Source organism: Dreissena polymorpha, chromosome 8 (genome assembly GCF_020536995.1).
Source record: "Dreissena polymorpha isolate Duluth1 chromosome 8, UMN_Dpol_1.0, whole genome shotgun sequence".
NCBI classification, from domain to species: domain Eukaryota; kingdom Metazoa; phylum Mollusca; class Bivalvia; order Myida; family Dreissenidae; genus Dreissena; species Dreissena polymorpha.
This window is the reverse complement of record NC_068362.1, coordinates 84,105,163-84,119,629: the sequence shown is the minus strand read 5'-3', so window position 1 is coordinate 84,119,629 and position 14,467 is coordinate 84,105,163. Positions and strand designations below refer to the sequence as shown.

The 14,467-nt window shown below is 34.7% G+C and overlaps 2 protein-coding genes across 5 annotated transcripts in view; one reads left to right on the top strand and one right to left on the bottom strand.

Annotated features, from left to right (window-relative positions):
• The window catches only part of LOC127842282 (uncharacterized protein ZK1073.1-like), a 107,426-nt gene extending 94,209 nt beyond the window's left edge, over positions 1 to 13,217 (bottom strand). For both annotated transcript variants that reach the window (XM_052371718.1, XM_052371719.1), the window contains exons 1-3: positions 13,067 to 13,217; positions 12,841 to 12,891; positions 6,366 to 6,423 (exon numbers count right to left, since the gene is read on the bottom strand). In XM_052371718.1, the coding sequence (XP_052227678.1) occupies positions 6,366 to 6,423; positions 12,841 to 12,891; positions 13,067 to 13,087 (130 nt within the window). In that variant the 5' untranslated portion in view covers positions 13,088 to 13,217. The remainder of the gene's footprint in view (positions 1 to 6,365; positions 6,424 to 12,840; positions 12,892 to 13,066) is intronic.
• A 121-nt stretch (positions 13,218 to 13,338) lies between these two features.
• Positions 13,339 to 14,467, top strand: part of LOC127842279 (cilia- and flagella-associated protein 99-like) — a 31,794-nt gene continuing 30,665 nt past the window's right edge. For 2 of the 3 annotated variants that reach the window (XM_052371714.1, XM_052371712.1), the window contains exon 1: positions 13,339 to 13,475. The gene's annotated coding sequence lies outside the window, so the exon portion shown is untranslated. Of the gene's footprint in view, positions 13,476 to 13,561; positions 13,655 to 14,467 lie in introns of those variants that run through there. The other variant, XM_052371713.1, reaches the window with a different exon arrangement.

Genomic DNA, 14,467 nt, shown 5'->3' with positions numbered 1-14,467 from the left:
TTTTCAATTTTCTAAGTATAAAAAGGGCACATTATTCTGTCAAAATGCACGCCAGAGTTATCTAACTTTGCCTGCCCAGTCCCCTCATGATACAGTACAGCCAAAGCGGAACAAACGTATTTCGCGATCCGCGGCGGCAAGGCGAAACGAGTCGATGCCGCGTCAGTCGTTGAAGCCGCGTCAGTATGCGGCGGCAAGTCGCATTTCGCCGCGAAATTTCGCATCTGTCCGCCGAGGCATGCCGGGGTCCGCGACATGATGCCGAGTCGATGCGATCATGAAATATTTTTTTTTAATTATTTGTTACATGTAGTTAACAAATTTTGAAAGAACAATTATAATAATAATTAAAATCATAATAAATTTATTGTGCGCGGATTGTATTAGCATATACATGTAAGCATAGTTAATGTGTCTGGCCAATTATTAAGTTTGTTTCCCGCCCGTAGCGTATGTATTTCACACATAAACAAGGTCACGTAATTATGTTTTCGCACATACAAGTGGTCAAGGCTCCAGCATATGGTGGATTTATAAATTAATTGCATGTTGATTCCGCTATCATATTTTAGCTGAGAAAATTAGCAGTTTGAAGCCACATCAATAATCAAGACGGTGACGACGTATTTGTAGTTTTGTTAATTATCAGCTTATTACAACTATTGTTTGAATATGCCTATATAAACACGTTTTATTTTGTTCATATTATACAGTTAATATCGCTACTAATTACCCGATAATCCCGTATATTCCAGTTTTAAAGCAAATGCTGGTAAATATTTACGATACACAAACATTCTCGATATTTCCTTAAGTATCAAATACATTTGGGCATTTGTTACTATTTATAGAGATGATGAAATAACGTCTAATCGGGGCGTTTTTTTTTCTCCACTGAACACGCGATTTACGCCTGACGTGATGTTCATGTATTTATACAACACAAAATACACCCAAACTTTCCAAACAACGTTCTACATGTCTGCATAATTTTCGCGCGCTTTTTATGAAACAAAGGATATTTTAGCACTGTTTATTTGACGCAAGAATTTGCCAAAGGACGCGTTAGCATTAAAATTCTGAAGTGTGTTTCGGATTACAAATATAATAATGATAATCGAACGAAACATAAACAGTTGCGCGTAATTAATTCTACGCTACACATACATGTATGCACATGTAGGTGGATATCTTTTCACTCGATCCGCCGCGTACGTATGCGGCGGATTTACTCCTCGAAAGTACGCGAGGTTAATACAGACTCGGCGTCGTTGCGCGGATTGATGCCGAGGGCCACGGCGATACGCCGCGTGAACACACGATTCGGCCGCCGCGGACTAATAATCTGGCCGTGGCGTAGCCGCGGATTATGTTTGTGCCGCTTTGTCTGTACTGTAGTAAGTAAGTGTACCAAGTTTGAATGCAATAGCAGTTACTTTCTGAGAAAAGTGGACCTAAACGCAAAACTTAACCAAAATTTTCAATTTTCTAAGTATAAAAAGGGCACATAATTCTGTCAAAATGCACGCCAGAGTTATCTTACTTTGCCTGCCAAGTCCCCTCATGATAGTAAGTAAGTGTACCAAGTTTGAATGCAATAGCATTGATACTTTCTGAGAAAAGTGGACCTAAACGGAAAACTTAACCGGACGCCGACGCCAAGGTGATGACAATAGCTCATAAATTTTTTTCAAAAATAGATCAGGGGTGGCGAAATCTCAAAAAACTATACTTGTCCACGGACAACCATTTAGGAAATTTAACTTGTCCGTTGCTGAACTACACTTGTCCGTTAATGTTTATATAAATTATAAACGCATTTATTGATGAATGTAAAATAATGTGGAATATATCAAAATGAGTATGATTTGCTTGTTTTGTTTATAGTTGTATTTCAATGGTACATTCATTATAACAGTATATTATAAACAATATAAAGACTTTGTCAAACTTTTAATCTTGCAAAGCTAGTGTTATTAAAACACGTGTTGAACATTAGTACATCGTTATCTTAACAAATTAGACTAGTCCAATATGTCGACCTCATCAGACTGAGGCCCTGCACCGCTACTGGTAGCAATTTGATTATCATCAACTGGTACCCATTGAAAATCTGTAAGCCAGGTTTTTTGAAAAGTTCTGGTGCGTTTACTTAGATCATATTTTTTATCATAATCTTTCTAGTATTTTTGGGAGGTGGACTGCTCAAAGCTTCGTGTTTCTTCTCTGTTGTTGAATATTTAAAAAAAAAAAAAATGTTCCATCTTTACCATTAAAGTCGTCTGAAATAGCAAGGTAGACCGTGTTTTGATTACTAGGTATCTTAGTTTGATACTTTTTATTTCCGTCTGATTGTAAATATAAAGAAACCAGTCTGTACACTGTCTAACAGTCGGGCCGAATGTTGAAAATGCGGCATGCTCCCGGTCTCTTGTAGAATAAGGGAGATCACTGCGCAGGAGAGTGCCCGTATTTTAGCTTGATTGCTCCGCAAATAGCACTGACAATGTAATCGCGTGTCAACATCCGGTTTTGTAAAACTTAATTACGGCTTTAATACAATGTATTTTTTTGTATACCTGGACCCGACTTTAAAAAACTTGTTGTCCACGGACAACTTAATTGAAAAATATCAGTTGCCCAGACAAGCAAATGTACGACTCGGGCAACTCGGACATTTGATTTCGCCACCCCTGTAGATGAGCTAATAAAAAATACAGTCAATACCATCATTCATTAATGTAGTAAGGTTCTTTAAATTATTGTTCTTATAAATAAAGTCGGAATAACTGGCAGTTTTCACACCGCGATAAAGTTGCACAACTTTTTTGGGGCCAGTGAAACCCCTGAACATACCATTCATACAAGGAAGATATAATTTTATTACATTATTTAAGGACATTTTCATAATTAAGTGTTAAACATGCTTTTACTATACTTATGCATTGATTTCTGAATTTCACAGTTTGTACAAGTTCGCAACTTGTTTTTTCACAATTTTCAGTAGTTCGCCACTAATTTTTTCACAATTTCGAAAAGTTAGCGACTCATTTTTCACAAAATGGACGGGCCAGGGCCGCTTCACAAAATCAGGAAAAAAAGCCCTGGCGGAACAAACATATTTCGCGATCCGTTGCGGCAAGGCGCAACGAGTCGATGCCGAGTCGGCCGTTGAAGCAGCGTCAGTATGCGACGGCAAGTTGCATTTCGCCGCGAAGCTTCGCATCTGTCCATCGAGACATGCAGAGGCAAGCCGCGATCCGCAACATGACGCCGAGTCGATGCGCATCTTCAAAGCAAAATCTTTTTAAAATGATTAGTAAGTCAAAGAATTTAAAAGAACAATTATAATAATATTTAAAATCATAATTAATTTAATGTGCGTTGATTTAAAATAGATAAACTAGTTAATAAAAAAGCATGCTGTTGTTTTGTTTTTAGTGATTGCATTCCCGTTTCTAAAGAAATTGCTGTCATCCAGATAGAAATAATTATTATATTAAATGAATGAAAATAAAAATAAAAATATTTATAAAAACAAAATATGATTATCACGGGCATGTATTAATAAAATTCTAATTATCATTTGCCATTGTCATTTTTAGAATCGGCTAAAGTATTTTAAGTTACTTTGTGTGCGTTTATTGCGCCGTATGATTATCGTCTTTATATTAAATGATCAACAAACATATTTGTTTTGGGTTTAATTTTTACGACAACATGTATTAGCATATAAACAGTGTCATGTAATTATGTTTTGGCACATAAGAGTGGTCAAGACTCCAGCAGGTGGTGGATTTATAATTGCTTGTTGTTTTTGCTATTATATTTTAGCTGAGACAATTAGCAGTTTGAAGCCACATCAATAACCAACACTTAATTGTTTTTTTTTTTATTATCAGCTTATTATAACTATTGTTTGACTATATGCGTATATAAAGTAGTTTCATTTTGTTTATATTATACAGTTGATAACACTAATCATTACCTGATAATCACGTATATTCCAGTTTCAAAGCAAATTCCGGTAAATATTTACCATAAAAGTGCTCAAGACCCACACACATTAGCAATTATTCTTAAGTATCAAATACATTTTGGCATTTGTTACTATTTAAAGATGTGATGAAATAACGTCCAATCGGGGCGATTTTTTTCCACTGAACACGCATAAATCCCCTGACGTGATGTACATGTTTTTATACAACACAAAATAAACCCAAACTTTCCATGCAACGTTGTACATGTCTGCATAATTTTCGCTCGCTTTTTATGGAGACAAAGGATATTTTAGCACTGTTTATTTGACGCTAGAATTTGTTAATGTCGCATTGGCATTAACATTCGGAAGCGTGTTTCGGATTACAAATTTAATCAAGCTTATTTCAGAATCGAACGAAACATTAACATTGTGCGTAATTTATTCAACGATAATTTGTTACGCGCATTACGTGCCATATCGCTTATTAAAACGTGAAAATAATAAATATGAAAGTAGCGTAAATCTAGGTTTCTATGCTACACAAATGTACATGTAGGTGTATATCTTTTCACTCAATCCGCCGCGTACGTATGCCGCGGATTTACTCCGCGAAAGTACGCGAGGTCAAAACAGACTCGGCGTCGTTGCGCGGATCGATTCAGAGTGCCTCAGCGATACGCCGCGTGAACACTGGACACAGCCGCCGCATACTAAATTTCAGGCCGTGGCGTAGCCGTGGATTATGTTTGTGCCGCGTGCGCTGTACTGTATATAAATCCATTATGAAGTGAACATTTGATCGGGAGGCCGAACTGTTACTACCCCAATTAAAACGATCTGAGTTGCAGATTGTATTTTTGTTTTACCATAAAAAGACTATTGACAGATTTACTCGCACAGGAGAAAATGTTTGGTGCGCATGCCGTTAACAGTGCTCCAGCTAGAATTTGAAAAGGGCAGGGTGGCTTTTTTGTCAAAAGGGCACTTTCGACGCGCAGTATTTTGTGAAAAGGGCACTTTCGACGCGCAGTATTTTGTGAAAAGGGCACGTTCGAGCGCGCGGGTGTTTCTGGAATGCTTTCTATTGCATGTTAATTTATATGTTATAAATAATTGTATTATTCCCATTATTATCAAACCATTCAAATATAATGTCTACAATGAGGATTAAACTAATTACAATGTAATAAGAGATTTATGAATTATCATATGTAAAAAAAAAAAAAAAAAAAAAAAATTTTTTTTTTTTTTTTTTTTTTTTTTTTTTGGGGTTTGGGGGGGGCAGGGCGGAGGTTCGGGGGGGCAGGGCGGAGGTTCGGGAGGGCAGGGCGCGGCGCCCTTCGATTAAGGCCTAGCTGGAGCACTGTGTTAATGTTTGCCCATTTGAATAGGGCTTATTCCAAAATAAAGGTCAATGTCAAGGTCAAATGGAGGTCGGATAATGTGAATGTGCTGAGTTTTTAATGGAAGTATCAAACATTTTTATTAAGAAGTATTGATGTTAAAATCAACGATTTGTATTATCATACACAATATTACTGTTATTCCAGGGCCCTCAATCTATTAAATCTGCCACCGAAATTCGGCGGCAGTCCTCCACCTGAAAAGTATACCTTTTGGCGGGAAAAATTCCCCCTAAAAAAAAAAAAAAAAAAAAAAAAATATTTTTTTTTTTTAATAGAAAGATGTGTCTCATGATTATTATATCTCAAATCCTATTTCAATTTAATCTTTGCAAACATACTAAATTATGAAAAATGCAATGAATATAGTGCAAACATGTACAATCGTAATAATGAGAGAGTAAGTAAAAAAATCCCCCAAAAAGGGAAATGCCGCGAAAATTCCCCCTCCTAAGGGTTGCGGACCCCTTCCCCCAAAGTATTTTGAAGGCGCTGGTTATTCTGAAAAAAATCTGTGTGTTTGTATTTTACACGTATGAATTCCAAATTTCATTAGTAAATACTACCGGATTGAAAGATTATCTGAAGGTTTGTTCAAACATGACCTTTTTTTTGTATATTATTATGCAAAAAAATGTATAAGTAAACATGCATGTAGTTGATCTCATTATTGAGAAATGCTACTTATGCACTTTTGCATTATCACTTTACTTCAGACAGCAAATGGCTAAAGCCTTCACCCTTCATATGTTTTATAATGAACCCACAATGACTGTATTATTATTTATGTTGAAAAAAAAAAAAAAATGAAAGATTTTCCATAATCTTCTATAATTTATAATAATAAGCATTCACCCTTTATTTGTATTATAATGAGCCTACAATGATGGGTCACTGGTTATTATTAATTTTGAAAAAAAAATACAACAAATGAAAAGTCTTCAATAATCATCTCTATAATATGAAATGGAAAAACTTACGATTGCATCCCAGGTCATGTACCGTCAGAATGACGAAATAACTGTGCTTTAAGTCGCCCTGAAAATATGAAAATAAACTCAGGTTCAAGACAAGTAGCAATTTTTAATACACTGGTTCTAGTCTAAAAATCAACATGCACCACCTAAAGTGTGACATTTTGCACCACAACACATTAAAAAAATAACTAACACAACGAAAACATAACGTTTATTGAGCAAAATGAGTCTACTGTTCATTCTAACATATTCATTTAAATATATCAAAATACTTATCACTAAAAGAGTAAAAAAATGTTAAAAGATAAGTTTGAACAACCAGCTAGAACTGGCTATAACTAGAACTTGTCACTGAAATGACAAATATCCCCATGCGACGCCTTTGGCAGTCTGAAGAAATTTGTAACGATGCAAAAGCGTCAATTTCGTTCCAAAAGTGTATTGAATGCAATTGAACACATACATGTAAAATGAGCAATAAACTGAACATCACAGCAAAAGCACATGTAAAAGAATATTAAGATGGGCAGGGCTTTCCTTTGACCTGAGCTCCCGGGTTTTGACGCTTGAAAATTACAGAAGACCCCTTTTTGACTCTTGAGAAAATTACGTCATGCGTCACATTTGACCCGGGGGAATATACCGACTTGCGTCAACGAGATCAAAAGTTGTTAAGACTAAGCGATAATTGGCTCGGGGCGGAGTATCTCATTTAGTACACGCTAATCGTTAACGCCCGTTTCCAATCATCGAAGCACAAGTCCACCTAGTAGGCGGAGTTTGGTTAATTAAGAAATCTAGTATTGACCAATTAAAACACTGCTGGTTCGATGACGCGTGTATTAACTTTCCATTATTTATCATAGCGTTTGTTATCAGCTGTTTGCGGAAAAGACGTGTATTAAACCCACCTAGTTGCAATAATCCAACTCCCAGCTATTGACCCTCTGAGCTGTACGTATGTACTCATTAAAGCTCAGAGCATTTAAGAAGAACTATAAATCCACCAAAACAGAATGGACTCATCCGCGTCAGTTTTAATAATATTCAATATAAAATAATAACATCCATATCCACAGAACACCGTAAAGCATATTTTGAGATATTTCCAGAGTATGTCAGAATGTATTTCCAAAGCTGAATGCACCCATCACTGTTTTACTTCATGATTGCTCAGTTCAAAGACGCGCGAAAGTTATGCTGGCATATGTACTGTCTACAACGTCAAATTTCACGCTTTGCATCAAAGTTGCTAAAAACAACTATAGAACCGATATAACTGACCTTGTGGCAAAGTGACAATTTTTGCATGAGCTAATTGATTACAAAATACATGTAGGCGTAATAATTGACCGTTTGAGAAGGCATAGAAAACGGCATGTTTGTCGCACGTCTTCAGTGAAGATGGCACATGAAATAATTAAAGGGCGTCGGAATTTTTGATGGGATTAAATACGGAGGCACCTTTATCGGTGAGTAGAAATAATTTCCTTTTATAGTTTACCGATTTATATAGGCTATTGTGGTTTTTTTTGTGATAGCCAGCGGAAATGTTTTTTTTCACATTTTGTATTTCAGTGAGTGACTTTCCATCCCAGAATGTGCTGCGCAGGTTTCTGGACATGTGCAAGAGAAGAAAGTGATAGTTTGCTGGTTTTATGCTAGTTGTGTGTGCGTGTAGTCATAGTGTTGTTTTATTACCTTTTCTTTACTAGGGCACGCAAATGAGATCCCTCTTTAAATGCATGAATGATTTATTTATTTGCTCAAATGATTGTTGGTTTGTAGAACACATGACATATTGTTTTGCTGTATACATGAAGTAAATGTTGTATTAGAATACATATTTTGTATATAAACTTTGAGATTTTGTGTAGGGCATATGACATATTGCTCTCTGAGATGTTGTGTAAGAAATGATATGACATATTACTCTTTGAGATGTTGTTTAGAACATAATGACATATCACTCTGCTGTATACATGAAGTTAATGTTGTATTAGAATACATGTTTTGTATTTATTTATCATTGAAATATTGTGTTTAAATGCATAGTGTTGTAGTGACAGTACAATGTAAGAAATAAATGTTAACATACATGTATCTTTTAATTTGTTGCTTTTTTATATATTATATCTCAGTAATTTGCTTAAATTGCAAAAAATCATTGACTCTCCTGCGTTATTATTAGGACTCTTAGAAGTTTGATTTTGACTCTTGAAAATATGGTCCCAAGAGTCCTTGACTCTTGAGATTTGAGGTCTAAGGAAAGCCCTGATTGGTTTGTGCACTTACGTTCCAAGCCATTTATAAGACCCATTACCAAACTAAAGATTTCATTACGCGAATTTTCCCCAATTTCAGGGTTTTTGGTGCTGATTTTTCCCAATTGGTGCAGTACCAGTCATGGTCCACAACCGGCATGTTATCTGATAATAAAGATAACACTTCTGCAAGTATTCATGATCAATCAACAATGACAACTGACATTGTGAGGAAATCATTCATGCATCAGTAATTGAATGAGTTCTATCATGGCTCCTGACCTTGCTTACCATTTTTCTAAGTGATTCTTTCATACGTGACAGATATAAACACATGCTACATATAAACAAACAGTTTCTCCAAATTCATGAAGGTCATAAATCAGAGGGGGGTAATCACGTGATAGTCAAGATTGGGATGTCCATACCAAGACAGTTATTTTTTGCCGTTTTATATGCCTCTGCATGGGCGTCGCCATCTTGATAATCACATGATTACCCCATCAAAATTATGGAGATATATTTGTTAAATCAGCAAGTGAACTTGTTCACAAGATGAAAAGAGATTAATCCTTTGCATGCTGGGAAATATGTTGTCTGCTGAAATGTCATCTGCTGAATTTCTTAAATTAGCATTTTCTTCGATTTTTTTCAAAGAATACTATCAGAATAGCAAACAGTTTGGATCCTGATGAGACGCCACGTTCTGTGGCGTCTCATCTGGATCCAAACTGTTTGCAAAGGCCTTCATAATTTGGTTCCAGCACTGAAAGAGTTAATCACCAAGTTATGCGTTATAGTTTGATATTGCCACAAAATTATTTTCCTCACTTTTTACCAGGTTATCTCAGATTGTTCAATTTAACTTACAAACAATTATTATGAAAGACAAGCGTGAAGTAATTTCAATGTTTAGAATTGCTAATCAGCCTGCAGTGAACACTATTTATACATGTATGTCTTGACACCTGTAATTTGGCAAAGCAACTTGATTGTAGCTTTTGTAATTTAATCATGAATTTTTAGTTCACCTTATGTGCAATTGATAAGAATAAAATTTGCCTCAATCATGTTGTGTTCTCTTAAATGTAATTGTTTGGTATTCAAATGATTCTGTAAGATGTGGATCAGTATTACAGCTGCAGAACTAACTAAAACTTCCTTTTGATTTACAATGATTAATTCAAATACCTCTGGTTTGATTTGATGTTTTTAAAAATGGTTAAAGAACTTTCAGATTGCATATTATCTAATTATAAGCATTTTAATTTGAAAAGATAATTACAGTTTTTATGTTCATGCAAATAGAAGCTTTGAGATTTAAAATTGTTTAAATATTAGTTTCGCTCAATTATTTTAAAGACTGTGAGTGCGTCATTAACATGTTTTAAACACAGATGCATCAGTTGATTTTGGCACTGGCTTTTTAATAACTTTACCAGACACTGAATTACATGTAGCTGACAAAGGTTTCAACATTATTACCTAGACAGACCAAAACAAATCAATATCTTGGCAACCTTAAAGGCTGTATAATAATATTAACATGTTACAGATATCAATATACTAGTAATTATATTCAACGCAAAACTGCAGTTTAATACCAAACAGACAGACAGACTGACACACATCCAAGGTTATTCAAGAATTCCCTAAGGGGCAGTGTTCTGTCGTGAATCTGTACTGCTGGGGACAGGGACCCTTTAGGGTTAAAAAAGTGGGGACAAAATGGAAAAATTTGGAGACAGAGAAATACATTTGTGGCAAAATTAAATTTTCAGAAACTAATTACCTTTTACTTGCACTCTTAAACTGGCTAGATTTATTCCTACAGCCAGTCCACAGGATTCAACATTCTAATTCAAACTTGAACATTTTTTTAAATTTTTAAAACTGTCAAACAATTGTCAATTTATTAACAAAACTTTAAACAGTTACATGTATTTCATGTCTACATCTACGTCTGTCTACATATTCTGCTTCAATGGAATAAGAGGCAAAGATTCACATTTGCTTTACACTTCTCGGCCAGTGATCTAAAGCCTTTTCAAATTAGAATTACTGATAGGAAAGGCTTTTTCTTGTTTGGGCTTTATGCACAAACTGCATGTCATTTTGTTGTGTCAAACAGTAACCAAGAAAATTCTCAAAGCCAATTTGCTTGGAATGTACGTTTAGGGGCAGACTTTTTTTCGGCATTGCTAAACGATGTTGGTACTTGGGAAGACTCTGTTGGGGTGTTATTACTATCGATATATTTTCATATTTTACTTGCCGGAGGAAAAAAAAACTCAAAATGGATTTAGTTTTCTTCGGTTGGTCACTTTCTGCCATTTTGATAGGTGTGAAAATTTCCTTGATAACTGATTGGTTGTTATAGTCTCAACTTACCAATGAAATAAAGTGTTATTAAAGTAAATTAAGGATTGGCAGCGAAATGACGTCACGTCCAATGAAATAATTCGTTCTAATTACGCATTTACTCGATTTCTTTGACAACTTTCAAATTTAATCGATTAATTTTTATTCCTACATGTAATTTCTGTGTGCCCGCGGACCTATATACGGAAAACGGGTGGGGACAAATCTATTTTTTTGCGCAAAATGACGCAAGGGCGCATCCACGGCAGAACACTGAAGGGGTATTGTTTACTTTGGCCCTGTTTTCTATGTAACAGGAGATAATCATAGGAAAGTATTTGGAAAGTTAATTCTAAGGTACTCTACAGACATATACATTTATGGTTTAAATGCACTGCTTTTAATGTCCTTATAATAATTATGAGTAATGTCAATATAATACCATATTGTCCACATAACACACTCAAAAAAATTCTTAACCAAATGGGTTAATTTTTTATGAAAAGCTATTTTATATCTAACAGGCCTTTTCCTGGCTTCATTTAGAAAAAAATGCAAGTTTTGTATTGGGATTTTTTTTCCATGAAAAAAAAGTCCACTGAAAAAGAGTAGCATGCAAAAACCAAGCTCCTATGGTCAATGTCAAGGTAACAATTAAGGTCAAAAGTAAAATTCAGAAAATCCGTTTCTTTATACATGTACTTTTAACTTGCCAGAAAAGACAATCACTTTCAGAAAGATAATGTGTGGCAGCCGCATGCAAGAACAAGGTCCCTATGTCAAAGGTCAAGGTAACAGTTTAACATCAAATATAGGAATCAAGGTTAAACACCTGACAATTAGTCCAGAGCAAAAACATGTCCAGCAAAGGTAGATTTTCAAATGATGCAGAAGAGACAATCATTGTGCAATGGCAAGTCATACACATGAACTTTGTCCTAAGCTTCAAGGTCACACATGATTCAGACTGAAATTCAATGTGTTTTTTTTAGTCCAATTTTGGGCTGAAATTTTGAAGAACTTAATTAAAGTCAAATTCCTTAGCATGTGTTAAGGACTTGTTTACTTAAAACTGGTGTTAAGGGACCTTAATATAACAAGAAGAGAAAATAACATTTGTAATTTTTGAAAACCTCTATTAAACAAGTACTGTCAATTTGCATCAAAGTAATACATATATGCAGTATATATATATATATTGACAAGACTTAGTTTTATAAGTATAATTTAATGTTGAACAAAACATTATTATTTTATTGTTTTAAAATTCAACCTATCTATGAAATGCCTATTTAGTTATTGATGTACTGCCTAAAAACTTTGGAGAAAGCACAAATTAGTAAAAGTAAAACAATGGAGAAATAGTCTTTCACTGTTTGTAGTGATAAAAAATAAGATTTTTCAGAATACATTTTAAAGCCAAGAATTCACAATATTTACATAAAAACAACAAATATTTCAATCTATTTTATTCAGTTTTGAGCACACCAGCATTTATCACTTTTATTGATACTTATATTTGTTCTATTATTGATACTTACATTTGTACTACTCTTCAACTGGATACAATTGAGTCTCTATACCAATATTAGTAATTAAAATAAATTACTATGGTAGTTTTAATGATGAAACATGGTTTGGAATAAAAAAAATGTAAAGCTAGTTGTGTTGTAATAATGTGTATCTGTGTGTTTATTGAATCAAGAAATTGAAGATTGCTCAATAATGGTAATTTGTATTAATGTCAGCTAATGATGTAAGCAGCTCAAAATGCTTCAGATGCTGAATAACATCCTAGGACTTAGTCTTAGACCAAGGCCAAGGTCACTAATGTAAACGTAAACAAGTCCTACCTGAATATAGACGTTGAATTTGCTGACCCTTGGCGCAGATATTTCCCTGTGCTGAAAAGGGAAATCGTAACTTTAAAATTTAGATAGCAGACGACAAGTGTCACAACTTAAACCCCTATTTTATTTTGTATTCCATTATAATAGAAGCAAAAACAAACAAAGCATTACTATACATATATCATGCAATGTTTTAATTAATTAAATGTGTAAATTTGAAGAACAATACCTCGTAAGTCGTTTCTGACATCGTGCAGCTTTATTTTAATTCCACACGATTGCACATAAAGACGCGGTTTACGTAAAGACGCACTTGATGTATGAACACCTAAGCTCAATTCGGTTTAATCGGTAATCATCGTTATAGATCGGTGTCGCGCTCAGTAAATTTCCGTCAACTTATATTATATGGCGTATAAATTATAATCAATGTATATGATAGTTAATAAGTTTATTTTAAATGTGTTTAGCAATTCTAGAAATTATAATGCGTTTGAAAATATTTCAAAATATTTTCTCCCATGATGCAATGAATCGCTCGTAACAACAACAACTCAAAAATATTGTAAACAAAGAGAATTTATACTGTTTTCACTACACATACGATAACTATTGCGTTTATTAAACACGTTTAAAAGGTAATTTGTGTATGTTTTGAAAGGAATATCTTATTAAAACAGCATTTTGTTGTCATGCTCATTTTTCTATGAAACGTTTGGCTATTGCCATAGAAACCAAGATGGCAGCGCCCATGTATCAATGAAAAAAGCTTTGTCGTTTATATTATTTTAGTTCTTCCTTACTCCCTAACTGATATGTAAGTAATTTATAACAGAAAAATCACATTTATTGATTTGACGATCGAAATTAAACCGACCAAACCATCATACAGACTGGATTGTATGTGTATTATTTTCAATGGGTAAATTATGCTTGGTGATGTTAAAATATTCAAATAATGAGAAAAAAACAACATTACAGGTTGTGTTTGTTAAGAGTTATTTGGAATAATTTACACTGTGGAATAACTTGCATATGCTGGGAACAAATGTGTGAAAATATCATATTGGAACATAATTGTGTATTCTTTTTATACGCCCGTATAAAATACGGGACGTATTATGTGAAACCCCTTGGCGGGCTGGCGGGCGGCGGGCGGAAGGCATCACTTTGTCCGGACTCTAATTCAAATTGTATTCATCCGATCTTCACCAAACTTGGTCAGCAGTTGCATCTAGTTGATATCTAGGCCAAGTTCGAATATGGGTCATGCCGGGTCTAAAACTAGGTCATAGGGTCAATAAGTGCATTTTCAAAGGGGCCACTTTGTCCGGACTCTATTTCAAATTGTATTCATCCGATCTTCACCAAACTTGGTCAGCAGTTGCATCTAGTTGATATATAGGCCAAGTTCGAATATGGGTCATGCCGGGTCAAAAACTAGGTCATAGGGTCAATTAGTGCATTTTCAAAGGCGCCACTTTGTCCGGACTCTAATTCAAATTGTATTCATCCGATCTTCACCAAACTTGGTCAGTAGTTGCATCTAGTTGATATCTAGGTCAAGTCCGAATATGGGTCATGCTGGGTCAAAAACTAGGTCAAAGGGTCAATTAGTGCATTTTACTTT